This window comes from Dermacentor silvarum, chromosome 3 (genome assembly GCF_013339745.2).
Source record: "Dermacentor silvarum isolate Dsil-2018 chromosome 3, BIME_Dsil_1.4, whole genome shotgun sequence".
NCBI classification, from domain to species: domain Eukaryota; kingdom Metazoa; phylum Arthropoda; class Arachnida; order Ixodida; family Ixodidae; genus Dermacentor; species Dermacentor silvarum.
In genome coordinates this window covers 204,720,279-204,735,058 of record NC_051156.1, presented here as the reverse complement: position 1 = coordinate 204,735,058, position 14,780 = coordinate 204,720,279, and the positions used below count along the sequence as shown (strand labels likewise).

The window sequence follows — 14,780 nt, the reverse complement described above, 5'->3', positions numbered from 1 at the left end:
TTCATGACCTACATGACACGCACGTCATGATATTCATGTCATGGCATATAATTCATGTTCGTCGTATACTCTTGTCATAGTATGCCAATTTCGGTACATACCAAGTTAACGCAACGGCCATGAGAGCACAAAGTCGTAGGCGACTAGATAGATAGATACGGTCAAAGTCGTAAATGTTGGCCAAGAAATGCTTCGCATTTAATAAGCATGCGGTAAAGTGACTAGTATTTTTCTGTTCGATGCGATTAGCATTTTAATCATTGCTGTTTTTATTGTGATAATGCCTGGTGGGGTGGCAATTTACATAGACCAATCAAACAGAAAAAAATTGCATAATTTATTTAGGTTCAAACCGCCGTTACCCACTAGGCACGGGGCGCGAGCTTTCGCGCGTCGGCACGCGTACGTGTAGTTTGGCCTTTACTGTATTTTGCTTGTGCTTTTCGTGCGGACATTTTGCACGGCCAGCTGGTCGCACGAACATCTTTAATCTAAGAGAATTGAAGGTAGAGCTGAACTCGTGCAGTGCTCTTTAATGATACTACATGCTTCTCTTTGAACAAAACGCGATAGCATTCAAAGATCCCTGACTGCTTCTCACACTTCCCGACAACTGCACCTTATGCAACGTAATGGTTACCGGGAAAACTGGCGGCGAACGCTATACAGGAAGGCGAGCTTCCTGGTAGAAACGCGGCCTCTTGCGGGGCCGTTGGGCAATGCCGGAGACAGTGCGCATCCGCGCCAAAAAATTACATAATTTTAGATGCGAAGCAGCTTATGGTCGGGGCTATGTCCCTCCCTCCCTCCCTCCCTCCCTCCATCCATCCATCCGCCGTGCGGCGTACACACTCGCACTGCGCATGCGCATCCTCCTCCCCCTCCTCTCCTTGTATGTATATGTATAGTATATGTACGCCAAGCTCCGGCTTCCGGAAGCCGGAACCGCAAGCCGGCTTCTACTTCCGGTTCCGCTTCCGTTTCCACTTCCGCTTCCGGTTCCACTTCCGCTTCCGGTTCCACTTCCGGTTCCAGTTTCGGAAGCCAGCTTCCGGCTTCCGGAGAACGCTTCCGGCGTTTTGCCCGAATGATCCCCCGGTGCTTCGCCCACTCATCATCATTCACTTCGTCCTCCTATTCTCCTCAACGTCAACGTCTCAGCGTCAACGCCAGAGTCAGCGCCGTGGACAGCGCCGCGGAGAAGAGGGCTCGAGCCGCTGCCACGAAACGGCAGCGGCGACAGGCCGATCTGAAAACTAATGGGAACTTGAGTCGACCCCATGGCTGCTTCGTATACTACTCAGGGTTCCCCTACCGGAAGATGTAATTTTTTTAGGTTTCCGTTTTTGTTTCGTACTTTTAATATTTCAGAAGATTTAACATAAAAGGCATGCGCTGTGGGTGTATTGTTTTACGACATTTGTTTGTGGATTGTCATTCTCAAAGGCGTGGTATATACATGCACCTAAATATATTCAGAGGGCCTGCGTGGTTGGGGATGATTTTCTCGGCCGCGGACTCCGGCGCTGACGCTGACGCCGGATTTTCTGCGACACGGGGCCCTTTATGCTATCGCGTTAAAATATGGAGCGGTGGCAGTGCCAATTACGACGCGAAAGACGAAGTGCGGGACGCGAAACAATCTTGAAATCCCTCTACCAGCTACATGTGCTGTCAGCGCGTGTGGCATACTTTCCTTCATATTTCGTTCAATTCATAAATTACGGAGACTATGCGGCCCTTCTGATAGCACCATACAGAGATGCTAGGATTAAGGACTATCCATAACGACGCGAAATAACAATACCTTTGTTTTCTAAATATATTGTCTTACACCCATATATGTTGTCTTACGCCCACTCGAATAAGTTTGGACAGTAACAGTAAGCTGCAGTTCATCCGCACTATGATAAAGTGGCGCATTTGTAACACTTTTTCGCACTGGCGTCTGAATACTAAGTATCAGATATTTACATCCAAATGAGGTGATACAGTTGTGCTCTAAACATTCAAACATTTACTTAGAATGCATAAGGTGAACTGAGAATTCCATAACACCTCATGTTATGTATTTGCACATCACACTTAATAAAATCATTCAGAATATCAAAATAACAACTTTAATATCATATTATCATAATACTATCATTTTTTCATAATGTCGTTTACAAATCTAACTTCATTATGTTTTTATTGTTCCACGTTTGATGAAATTATTATAGGTTATTATTTACGGCCGGCGAATATGAGAGCCATGGAATGTGAAGCAGTTTTTATCGTTGTCACAATTCGACTTTCGGCATAATACAGGTTCGGGAGCGGCTTCCAGACCACCTCCGGACTGCTCCTCAATAATTACATGAACGCTTTCGCTAAGTCTGGAAAGCAGTTCAACCTGGACCCATCGCCAGCGAACCAGTTGGGCCCCGGCAAGCGACCCATGACGTCTATGGTACCCACCATAATCACCAAGTCCGCCACACCTTCCGCGCTCGTGGGTGCTTTCGGCGGCAGCGGAGGCCTCCCGGCCATCTCGGCAGTTGCGAAGGTAAGAAGTTGTAGTAAGTGGTTGTTTATCAAAATAAAGAAAATAAAAAAAATTACGGCATAACAAATCTCACGGTGACTGTCGGCGGTAATGCGTTAGATTTGAATCAATAGAGTGACACAATGTATTGCCACCTTCGAAGCGAGTTATGTATATGGGTGTGTACTGGAGCTACACTCCTCTCGCGCGCTTTCCTAAGAACAAACGGCGCCTCCTAGCGCCTCCGCCGCAAAGCCTGCGCGTAGCCTCCGCAATGCGTGGCGCGCCGGTGCGTGCGAACGCAGAAAAACGCGACGTGCGGCAGCCGGGCTCTTCTCTCGAATTACTTTCTACGAGCGCCGCGACATCTTAGTGGCATTGCCGAGAAGTACGCGCGTGGGCTCCGAGATGAGAAGCACGGCGCGCCGGCGTCTGCAAACGCCGAGAATCGTGCCGCCCTCGCTTTGGCGCGCACACACTGGCCCATATTTTGTGACCCTATAGGTGGCGAGAGGTTCTTTGAAGAGCGCCACATACCTACGTATTCTTGGCGTAGCTTGCTAAAGCGTTGGCCTGTGGAATCCTTGTAGACATATGCCAAGATGTTCACGTATGCCTGCTGTACTCCTTGATTACGCAATGCATCTATGACTGCTGGTATCTCTACTGAATCAAATGCCTTTTTCATTATCTATGAAAGCCAGTTAGAAAGGCTGATCGTACTCCGCTGATGTCTCGACTATCTGATGACATGGATATGATCCATCTTAGAATATCCCTTCCTCCAGCCTATTCTCTAGGTTGACTGAAGTCAAGTGTTGCCCTGATTCTATTGGAAATTATCTTGGCGAATATTTTATACAATACAGAAAGCAAGCTAATGGGTCTATAATTCTTCAATGTCTCCCTTCTTATGGATTAGTATAATGTTGGCGTTCTTACAGCTTTCTGGCGCACTTGAAGTCGTGAGGCATTGCGTATAAAGGGCCGCAAGCTTTTCAAGCATGATATCTCCTCCATATTTGATTAAATCGACTGTTATTCCATCTTCTTCAGCCACTTTTTCCTTGGTCATGTATTGCAAGGCCCTTCTAACTTCATCGCTAGTTATAGAAGGAGCCTCTGTATCCTGTTCATCACTTCTTTGAATGAAAGTATCTTGGCTGCTCTGGGCACTGTACAGGTCAGTCAAGAATTCTTCCGCTGTTTTTAGTATGTCATCGAAATTGCTGATGATCTTACCCTGCTTATCTTTCAGTGCATACATCTTGCCTTGTCCTATGCCAAGTTTTCTTCTGACTGATTTCATGCTGCGCCCATAGTTTACTGCTTCCTCAATCTTTTGCACGTTATCATTTCGAATATCCCTTACTTTCTTCTTGTTGATCAGTTTTGACAGTCAGCAAATTCTATCTGATCTCTTGAGTTTGATACTTTAATGTTTTGTCGCTTCTTTATTAGGTCCTTTGTTACTTGGGAGAGCTTACCTCCTGGTTGCCTTGGAGCCTTATCTAATAATAATAATAATAATAATAATAATAATAATAATAATAATAATAATAATAATAATAATAATAATAATAATAATAATAATAATAATAATAATAATAATAATAAACAAATTAAATCGATCAAGATGTAATGTTTCAAGTTGATGGGTATACTGGAACCGTTTGTGAACAGCAAATGACCTCACCAGCAGGAGGCATTTTAATATACGCAAAGGACGAAATGTATGTACAGCCATGCACCTTGACTCGCAAGAGGACAATGCCACCGACTGTGGGGATGTCTGTGCTGTACAAACGAAGCACGAATTTGTGATATCCACTGTTTATATATCTCCAAGCACACCTAAGTGTGATATTGAGAAGTTCATGATCACGCAATTTGTACGGGTTTATCGGGGTGACACTACCCCTGTTATCATCGTTGCAAACTTCAATGTAGACATTTCAAAACCGGACAAGAAATTGTGGCACTCAGTCTGTGCTAGAAGAGTTTAGTTTGAAGTGCCACACCAAGCCAAGTCACTCAACTACTGAACAACAATCGTGTATCGATTTAACTCTCACCAAGATTCTGTCTAAGGTTGTAACCGAAGTAATCACTGTATATCACTGTAATCACAAAGCTATCGTCACTGCCGCTACCAAATGATGTAAATAAGTGCATATACCCTTGCCTAACCCTGTGTGATGTCAGACAGCTTCGCTGGTCACGCACCTTCACACTGTGGAATGGTTCCTAAATTTTTGGAGCTTTTTGTCACGTGACGCTTCCGCTCGTACTTCAAACGTCAAATGCGTGGTGGACAAGCGTATTTCATACCGCCTTCATCGGTATGCGGCCGCAGCTGCCGGAGGTGAACTCGCGACTTCTTGCTCAGGAGTGGCTGGTAACCACACTTATTGAGGCGAAAGCCTTTATATGCCTCATGTCACCGTTTCAAGGCCGTTTCAAAACCGCGTCGTCGACACGAAATGGTCCTCTTAGGATCATCATCATCATCATCATCATCATCATCATCATCATTAGCCTACTCATGTCCACTGCAGGACGAAGGCATCTCCCTGTGATCTCTACTTACCCCTGTCTTGCGCTAGATGATTCGAACTTGCGCCTGCAAATATCCTAACTTCATCACCCACCAGTTTCCTGCCGTCCTCGACTTGCGCTTTCTTTCTCTTGGTATCTATTCTGTAACTCTAATGGTCCGCCAGTTATCCATTCTACGCATTACATGGCCTGCCCAGCTCCATTTTTTCCGCTTAATGTCAACTAGAATATCGGCTATCCCCGTTTGTTCTCTGATCCAGACCGCTTTAACGTTAGGCCTAACATTTTCCGTTCCATCGGTCTTTGCGATCGTTAACTTGTTCTCGAGCTTCTTTGTTAAGCTCCAAGTTTCTGCCCCATATGTTAGCACCGGTAGAATGCAATGACTGTGCACTTTTCTTTTCAATGACAGTGGTAAGCTCCCATTCATGATTTGGCCATTCCTGCTGTATGCACTCCAACCCAATTTTATTCTCCCGTAAATTTATTTCTCATGATCAGGGTTCCCTGGGAGTAATTGACCTAGATAAACCTACTCCTTTACAGACTCTAGAGGCTGACTGGCGATCCTGAGTTCTTGTTCCCTTGCCAGGCTATTGAACATTATTTTTATCTTCTGCATATTAATCTTCAACCCCACTCTTACACTTTCTCCGTTAAGTTCCTCAATCATTTGCGGTAATTCGTGCCCGTTTTTGTTGAATAGAACCATGTCATCTGCAAATCGGGGGTTGCTCAGGTATTCGCCGTTGATCCTCACTCCTAATCCTTACCAGTCTAAGAGCTTGAATACTTCTTATAAGCATGCAGTGAATAGCATTGGAGAGATTGTGTCTCCTTGCCTGACCCCTTTCTTGATAGGTATCTTTCCACTTTTCTTGTGGAGAGCCAATGTTGCTGTGCAATCCTTGTAGATATTTGCCAAGATATTCACGTATGCCTACTGTACTCCTTGATTACACAATGCCTCGATGACTTCTGGTATCTCTACTGAATCGAATGCTTTTTCATAATCTATGAAAGCCATATAGAGAGGTTGATTGTACTCCGCAGATTTCTCGATTACATGATTGATGACATGGATATGATCCATCGTAGAATATCCCTTCGTGAAGCCAGCCTCTTCTCTTGGTTGGCTGAAGTTAAGTGTTGCCCTGATTCTATTGGAAATTATCTTGGTGAATATTTTACACAATATTAAGAGCAAGCTAATGGGTCTATGATTCTTCAAATCTTTAACGTCTCCCTTCTTATGGATGAGTATAATATTGGCGTTCTTCCAGCTTTCTGGTACACTTGAAGTCGTATAAAGGGCCGCAAGCTTTTCAAGCATATCTCCTCCATCTTTGATTAAATTGACTGTTATTCCATCTTCTCCAGCAGCTTTTCCCCTGGTCAGTGTCTTGTAAGGCCCTTCTAACTTCATCGCTTGTTATAGAAGGAGCCTCTGTATCCTGTTCATTACTACTTCGAATGTAAGTAGCTTGGCTTCTCTGGTCACTGTACAGGTCAGTATAGTATTCTTCCGCTACTTTTACTATGTAATTGAAATTGCTGATAATATTACCCTGCTTATCTTTCGGTGTATACATTTTGCCTTGTACTATGCCAAGCTTTCTTATCACTGATTTTATGCTGCGTCCATATTTTACTGCTTCCTCAATCTTTCCCACGTTATAATTTCAGATATCCCTTACTTTCTTTCTTTTTATTGATCAATTTCGACAGTTCAGCGAATTCTACCTGACCTCTCGAGTTTGACACTTTCATGTTTTGCCGTTTCTTTATTAGGTCCTGTGTTACTTGGGAGAGCTTACCTACTGGTTCACTTGGTGCCTACTTCAATTACTGCTTCTGAGATCAGCCTAGTTGCGGTTTCATGTTGTCTTCAGTCTTCCTGTTATAAAGCTGCATATTTGTTTGCGAGCACCAGCCTGAATTTGTCTGCTTTTACCCTTACTGCGTCTAGGTTGGCCTGTTTCTTCTTGACTAATTTTATTCTTTCTCTTTTCAAATTGAGGGAAATACTAGACCTTACTAACATATGGTCACTGTACTTTACCCTACCTAACACTTCTACATCCTGCACTATGCTGGGATCGGCAGAGAGTATGAAATCTATTTCACTCTTCGTTTTCTCCATTAGGGCTTTTCTAGGTCCACTTCCTGTTGTTGCGCTTCCTGAAGAAGGTATTCATTATTCGGAGCCTATTCCTTTCCGCGAATTCTACCAACATCTCTCCTGTAGTGTTCCTAGAACCGATGCCGTAGTTGCCAATTGCTTGCTTACCAGCCTGCTTTTCCCCCACTTTTGCATTGAAGTCTCCCACGACTACAGTATACTGCGTTTTTACCTCTCTCATTGCTAATTCAACATCTTCAGAAAACTTCTATTTCTTCATCGTCGTGACTGGAGGTTGGGGCGTAGGATTGTACTACCTTCATTCAGGATAAGAGGCGATAACGCACACAAAACCGCGATTAAAGGTGGAAGAATGATAAAGCAAGTGAACTGAAGTTATAATGGGTATACAGATGGGTGAATGAGGCGAATTATGGGGTGAATGATAGTGAGGATGGATAACCGGTAGACCATTCGTGTTCTAGAATGGATACGAAGAGAGGGGAAGCGCACTCGCTAGGTGGGGTGATGAAGTGAAAGGTGGGGGCGAAAACTAGGTGAGGTGATGAAGTTAGGAAATTTGCAGGCGCAAGTTGGGATCAGCTAGCGCAAGACAGGGGTAATTGGAGATCGCAGGGAGAGGGCTTCGTCTCGGAATGGACATTAATATGATGATGATGCTGATGGTGAATTAAAGGGATTTAGTTGGGGGCTAGGAGTTGTCGCGGCTCGAGGTGGCGTTTAGGTCAGGCATCCACCAAGCCCATTGATGAGGACGTCCGGTCACTGTCGGGGCGCGCGCTGACGTACTAGGAGTTTTAACGCGATAGCGTTTGTCGCAGAAAACCCGGTGTCGGCAAACGTCGTCGGCGTGCGATGTCGGCGGGTGGCAGAGAAAATCATCCCCAACCACCCCGACCGCGCAGGTCCTCCACGTGGTGCAAGGTTTTGGTGAACAAAAATTGAATTTCTCACAGTGAAATCCGACAGAAAAACGGTAAAATACGACTTTACAATTCGGCGTCGTATTCGCCGTCGGATTGTTTACCATTCGGTGTCGGATTGCAATTTAAATGTACGAGAAAACCTAATTCTGCTACGAGGAAACTCGAACACAAACCTCTTTTCGGGCATTTCTACCAGAACTATGCAGACGCGCGTTCGGGTGCTTTACTTGCTAAAATGATATCCACATGGCGCTCGCATCCTAGGCAGGTTAGGGAGCCTACATGCAAGCGCCGTTAAAAAAGCGCTTGCATGTAGGCTCCCTAAGGCCGGTCAAATTGGGACTTCGCCTGCTTATTCGTTTTGATTGGTCCCCATGTCGCAGAAAATACGGTGTCGGTGTCGGCGTGAACGGCGTCCAATAATGCTATCGCGTTCCACTCTTAAGGGCGAAGCTTAAGCGTACTCCAAGTTTTGATCGCATTTTTCCAGGCTGAGATGTACCAAAGTCTAACGAAAGGAAGTGATGAGAGAGTGAGCTAATATACTGAAGGGTAAGCGAGAGTGAATTAAGAGTGAACGAAGGTGAACCAAGAAGTGATATGGTGAATCAAGAGTGAATCAAGCGTGAAATCAGAGAGAATCAAGGGGTTAAGAACTGGGGGAATGACTTGCAAAAATATATGAGAGATTTGAGGGTCGAAGTGTGAGTGACTCAGCAACAAAAAGTGCAGCGTCACGGTTCGAGATTGGTGAATCATAGGAAGGGTGAATTGCAAAAAAAACATGATGACTTGCAAAAATGACCTTGTGGTTTCAGAGTGATGATGACTCGGCCAGAAAAGTGCTGAGTCACGGTCCGAGTTTGGTGAATAAAGGATGATAAGTTTTGTGAAATAAGGACGTATCATTGAGTTAGCGGCGCTCGGGCTCCCGCCTTGAAGTCGTCTTTGTTGTAGCATAAGGGACCTCTAGTAATTGTTACTCGAACTTACGACGTTTGTAGCCAATAGCTCTGTAGTGTCGAGCTTGCTGCAGTTCTTAGGCGGATACCGTCATTACTAAATTATTAGGCATTCGGTGTGTGTAGTCGCACCGAAACAAGTCCCATGTTCCCAAATGTGCTCTGAAGTTAAAGCTGTTCGTAAGAACAGACGGGAGCCAATCGTTATCGTAAACCTATTATTAACTAAAACAGCCGGCCAATAACTTGCAGCTCTTACCATTAAAAAAATGTACCTGAATTAGGCCTTAGATCCTTGAACTACTGCTGCGAGTTAGCTGTTTGTAATCGAATACGTTCAAAGTGGTACTTCTGTTTTGGAGCAACCGAGCAGGACAATGCTTTCTTCGCTGCTGTTAAAAACAATCTTTACGAGGTATTAATTTTGCTAATCACTTATTAATTACAGCTTATCAGCTGCCTTGAAGAGTACTCGCTGATTCGCTGTGTGTGGAACGACACACGCTTGCAGCCCACATTTCGATCAACTACGCCCAACTCGGTGTTCGCTGAACACAAGACGGAGGACTTCGACCCGGTACGTATGCACTATAGCAGACGTTTCATGTCAAACTTCACAGCATGGCACTGTGCGCACGCTTCACCGTGCTTAGCATGTGTTACATGCGTCCCGCTCAGACAGTATACACTTCTTGAGAAGAAGCGAAGTTTCTCTACTGCACATTACCTGGCGACAGTGCAGTCAGTTAATAGGCATGTTATGAAGTTCGCAGAGATGCAACGAAGTTCTCGAAAGCAGCGAGAATTAGTTATAGTAGCGCCCATAGTTAAAAAAAAATCCGCTAGAAACATCCATAATGATTGTGAAAGACAGCTCATTAGGTTCTTCGAAATGGTTTGAAATTAGGCTGAGTTGCGGCTTCAGCAAGCAACTTTCCCTCGCAGGCATCCCTGCTTCGCAGTCTGGGCAACAATGTCACAGAGAAGACCATCCTGGCTGCAGCCACGGGCATCATCCTCGCGAAGAGTGACTTGCTCTTCGCACCGAACGACACGAAGCGCGTGGATGGTGGCCGATCGGGCGAATGAGCGAAGTCAAACTACTTTGGCGATGGTGGAATAAATTTATATATATATCGTTTGATTTCGTCACGTAGGATCTTCCTAGCGAGCCATTTATTGAAACGGAGACCCTTCTGAGAGCTGCGGTGAATGCAAACAGCTTTCGGACCACTAGCACGCGTGTTCACAGATGGGTCGGGCAGATCACTCCCGAGGCAATTTGCTATGATTGAGGAAGCAGGCTGAAAGTTAAATTACTAAGGAAACGCTTACTAATTTCCGAGCCGGAAAGCTTCGTACTTAAGCAGAAATTCGTCCTGATCCGGGGATCCGACCCGGGACAAACGCATTTGTGGGGTGGTCGCTCCAGCGTCCAAGCTATAAACCAGGAGGTCTCAATTATTTTTTACCGTTATGAGGTAGACAAGCGATGCGCTCAAAATTCTAGTTATCAGGTTTCGACACATTATAACTAAAGAGCAGTGATAGCTTTCATTTGTACAACATGAGAGACGGGTCGTGGCATTTTGACTCTAGCCACTTTCGCATTGCCACCGAACAATCCGTGCCCAAATAAAAATGACGCTTTGCGCCTTTTACGTTACACTTTAGGACAAAGAAAAGGGGCAGGTGAGGAGCTTGGATGATAAAACGCACAAATAAACCCCTGGCCAAACATGTTTAAAATTTATTTGGCCTTATGGGAAAGCTCTCTTCGTGAGGATGCTATTATTCATTCTTTTAATTCGTCCCCAAAGGTTTCTGTTGTTTTATACAGTCTTAAGATAGGTACTAAACACCATCTGAATCTCGGTCAACAAGCATTCGCCTCCATTGCAAGTAGCCTACCTTCCTACCTTTATAGATACAATCATATCATAAGAAGCCAACAAACATAGACACCAATTGAGGACAACTTTGGTGGTCCTTGGTGTCATATGATTTATAAAAATCGGGCCCCTCGATTCCTTTTCTTCTGGTTCTTTATCATCATCATCAGCAGCAGCAGCAGCCGATATATATGTCCACTGCAGGACATAAATAGAAAGGTAGGAATTCTAACATTCAACAGATCGAGAGGAGTTCGTACAAAATTAGCGTGAGCTGTTTCGAATCGAGGACAATGTAAATCTAAAAAGCAAACCAGATTGAGAAATGAAAACTCTGGTGGCGTGTTAGTTGTCATTCGTACACCCATTACGGTGTTCGCATCGCAAGACCTCCAAAAGGAGTTTGTTTATTTTGTTTGTTTATTTGATACCCACAGCGCCATAAGGCATTACAGGGGGGGGGGGGGGGGGAATACTACATGATTACAAGACAGAACACAAGCTCAATTTGCAGTAAGTACAGTACAGCCTAACCAGCTAGTAGGAAGTACACTCAATACACAACGTAACGAAGATTGACAAAAATGTACGAAAAATTCCAGCGGGTAACATACAGTAAGACGAAAACAAATACAATATGTATACCGCACAAAAAACACCCATCATCAACTGAACAACTCACTTGACTCTAACAAAGGAAAAAAAATGAATCACCACCAACAGCGACAACGATCGCTGAAGGCAATCGATTCCACTGGGAAACCGTTTTGGGGAAAAAAGAATTACTGAATGCTGCTGTCTTACACCGGTACTCCCGCACTTTGTAGATGTGATCGACTCGTCCAGACACGTAATGAGGTGGAAAAATGTAACTGTCACGAGGAATACAAGTTCGAGATAAGTATATATCATGGAAAAGCTTCAAACGCTGCTTAGCCCGGCGTGTGACCAACTGTTCCCATCCTAAAGTTTGCTTGCAGCGCGTCATGCTGAAGTTGTGGCTCTTAACAATGTTTCCCAGGACATAACGGGCGCCCATGTTTTGCACTTTTTCCAATTTATTTTTATCGAGGGCAGTGGGCGGGTCCCATACGCTACTCGCGTAATCAAGTATCGACCGCACGCATGATTTATATAGTAATTCCCGCGTGGACTGGGGAAACTCACGCGTGTTTCGCCGCAGGAACCACAGGGATCTACAAGCCTTAGCTATCGCATAATCAACATGATGGTGCCAACACAGAGTTGGCGTGAAAAATACGCCCAAATACCTGTACTCAGAAACTATTTTTAAAACCTTCTTGTTTACAGTATACGAAGGCGAAGCTTCATCCTTCTTTCTAGAGAACGTCATACACATTGTCTTCTCCAAATTAAGTTGCATTTGCCATTTTTTACACCATGTATTTATCTTGTCCAAGTCGTCTTGAACTGCGCCGCGATCACTTTCGCAGTTTATTGCTCTATAAACGATGCAGTCATCTGCAAACATTCTCATCGACGATTGTACGCCCAGGGTGATGTCATTAATATACATTAAAAACAATAATGGGCCCAGTACTGACCCCTGAGGGACCCCGGACGTCACATTGGTAGTGGATGACTGTTCACCGTTCACGACGACGTACTGCTGCCTGGAATTTAAGTATTCTGCGATCCAGTTAATAACTTTCGGGTTAATTTTGTATTGGGTCATTTTCTGCAATAATAAATTATGGGGGACCAAATCGAACGCTTTTCTGAAATCCAAAAAAAATGCAGTCAATACTGGTTCGGCTGTCCAGCGCGCATGCTACCTCATGAGTAAATTCAATTAACTGGGTCACACAGGAATGGCCCTTGCGAAAGCCATGTTGGCGTTCATTTAACAAGGAATTGGCTTCTAAGTGCTTCATTATTGATGAGTATAAGACATGCTCTAAAATTTTGCAGCAAACGGCTGTTAACGATATAGGACGATAATTTGAAGCAATTTCTCGTGGTCCCGATTTGTGAATAGGTACAACAGCAGCCAATTTACAATCACTAGGTAAGGCACAATCGCGTAAAGATTTTTCGAAGATTATTACTAAGTACCGAGACACTATGTGCGCACAGGATTTCAAGAGAGCGTTAGGCAGTCCGTCAGGTCCAGAAGCTTTTGATACATCTAGGCGCTTTAGCAGGGTTTCAACTCCTTGGCTATAAAATACAATATCGTCCATCTGAGTCTCGCCCGGAGAAGGTACAGATAAGCGGTACGCGTTTGTTTGCGTACCTGAGACGGAAAAAACAGAGGTAAAATATGAATTAAAGCTCTCAGCTTTTACAGCAGCACTTTCAATGACGACACCATTCTGTTCCAGAGCAGGGATTGAAACAGAGTCCTTTTTATTTCCTTTCACATATTTCCATAGTTCCTTTTTATTTTGTTGAAGTCGTGATTGAAATGACTGAAAATATGCAGTTTTCGCAGCTGTCGTAGCACCTTTTAATTGAGACGCAATTTCCTTAAGCTTACGAAAATTTTGAATAGACGGATTGCGCAAATGGTGGTGATAGGCCCTTTTCCGTTTCTGTGCTAAAGCATGTAACTGTTTTGTAAACCATGGCTTGCTTCTTTGACGCCTTTTAGATAGCAGCGAGGACGGCACGTGACGGTCACGTAGTTCCAAAAACTTATCTTTGAAATTTGACCAAAGCTGCTGTACTGAAAGTGATTCTGCAAGTGTCTCGAAGACAACAAAGTAATTGTCAAGCTCGGCCCCAATTTCATCGGTATTTGCCTTCGCATAATTAAATATACGCCGGCTGTTAGTAGCAGTAGTATTTTGATAGCTCATGTTCATTTTACATACAACAGCTTCGTGGTCACTAATTCCTGGTATGACTACCGTGGACAGAACTTTATCTGGTGCATTTTTGAAAAATAAATCAAGAACATGATTTTCTCTTGTGGGCTCCAGAACAGTCTGCGTAAGTGAAAATAAGCTAACAATACTGGCCATAGCAGTATATAGCCTGCCAGTAATTCCTAAAAAGGCAGGCTGGCTGTGCCAATCAAGATCTTGAAGGTTAAAATCTCCAGCTACAACAATGTAGTCAGTTTTAATTCTTTCTAATTGGCTAGTAAGCTCCGATAATGTTTCTACAGAGGCCTGCGGTGGGCGGTAAAAGGAGCACACAGATAACGTTTTACCATTCCGAAGTCTTATTTGACACCATACTGCTTCGCATGTGCTTTCCCGCACTGTAGTTTGACATGACGCAACGCTTTCGTCAACCAGAACAAATACGCCCCCACCACGGTTATTCCGATCTTTTCTGAAGCATACAAAGTTGGCTGGGAACACTTCACTGTCTGCTACGCTCTCATCAAGCCACGACTCTGTTCCTATTACGACTAACGGTTTAACAGTTTCTAAGTAACATGAATTCTTGCTTCTAGATACAGAATGTTGTTTCCTGAAAATTTAGATGGCGCTAAACACAGTCACCACGCCTGCTTCTCCGAAAGATCAAGGGGTCGAAGCTAATACACAAATGCTCGTAAGTATAAAAAGCACCCATCAAATCTACCAAATCTACACGCTTCCTATATTGCCCTTTGACAGTCAACGAAGAGAAGTGCAGAAGACGCGGTCCTATTGGGCAGAATTCCTGTTTCGGCAAAACTGATGGAACAGCCGTCCGCCTTCGGCTAATATTACGCACTTGATAATAAGCATAAACTCAGGGGTGTTATAGAATACTCTTTAAAGAAACGGCGTTGACAGATTATGGGCACTGACT

General features: G+C 44.2%; 1 protein-coding gene across 1 annotated transcript in view; it reads left to right on the top strand.

Annotated features, from left to right (window-relative positions):
* The window catches only part of LOC119445167 (scoloptoxin SSD14-like), a 49,218-nt gene extending 39,012 nt beyond the window's left edge, over nt 1–10,206 (top strand). Inside the window, exons 10-12 of the mRNA XM_037709491.2 lie at nt 2,311–2,548; nt 9,566–9,694; nt 10,063–10,206. Of these exons, the coding sequence (XP_037565419.2) occupies nt 2,311–2,548; nt 9,566–9,694; nt 10,063–10,206 (511 nt within the window). The remainder of the gene's footprint in view (nt 1–2,310; nt 2,549–9,565; nt 9,695–10,062) is intronic.
* Nucleotides 10,207–14,780: the final 4,574 nt, after the last annotated feature.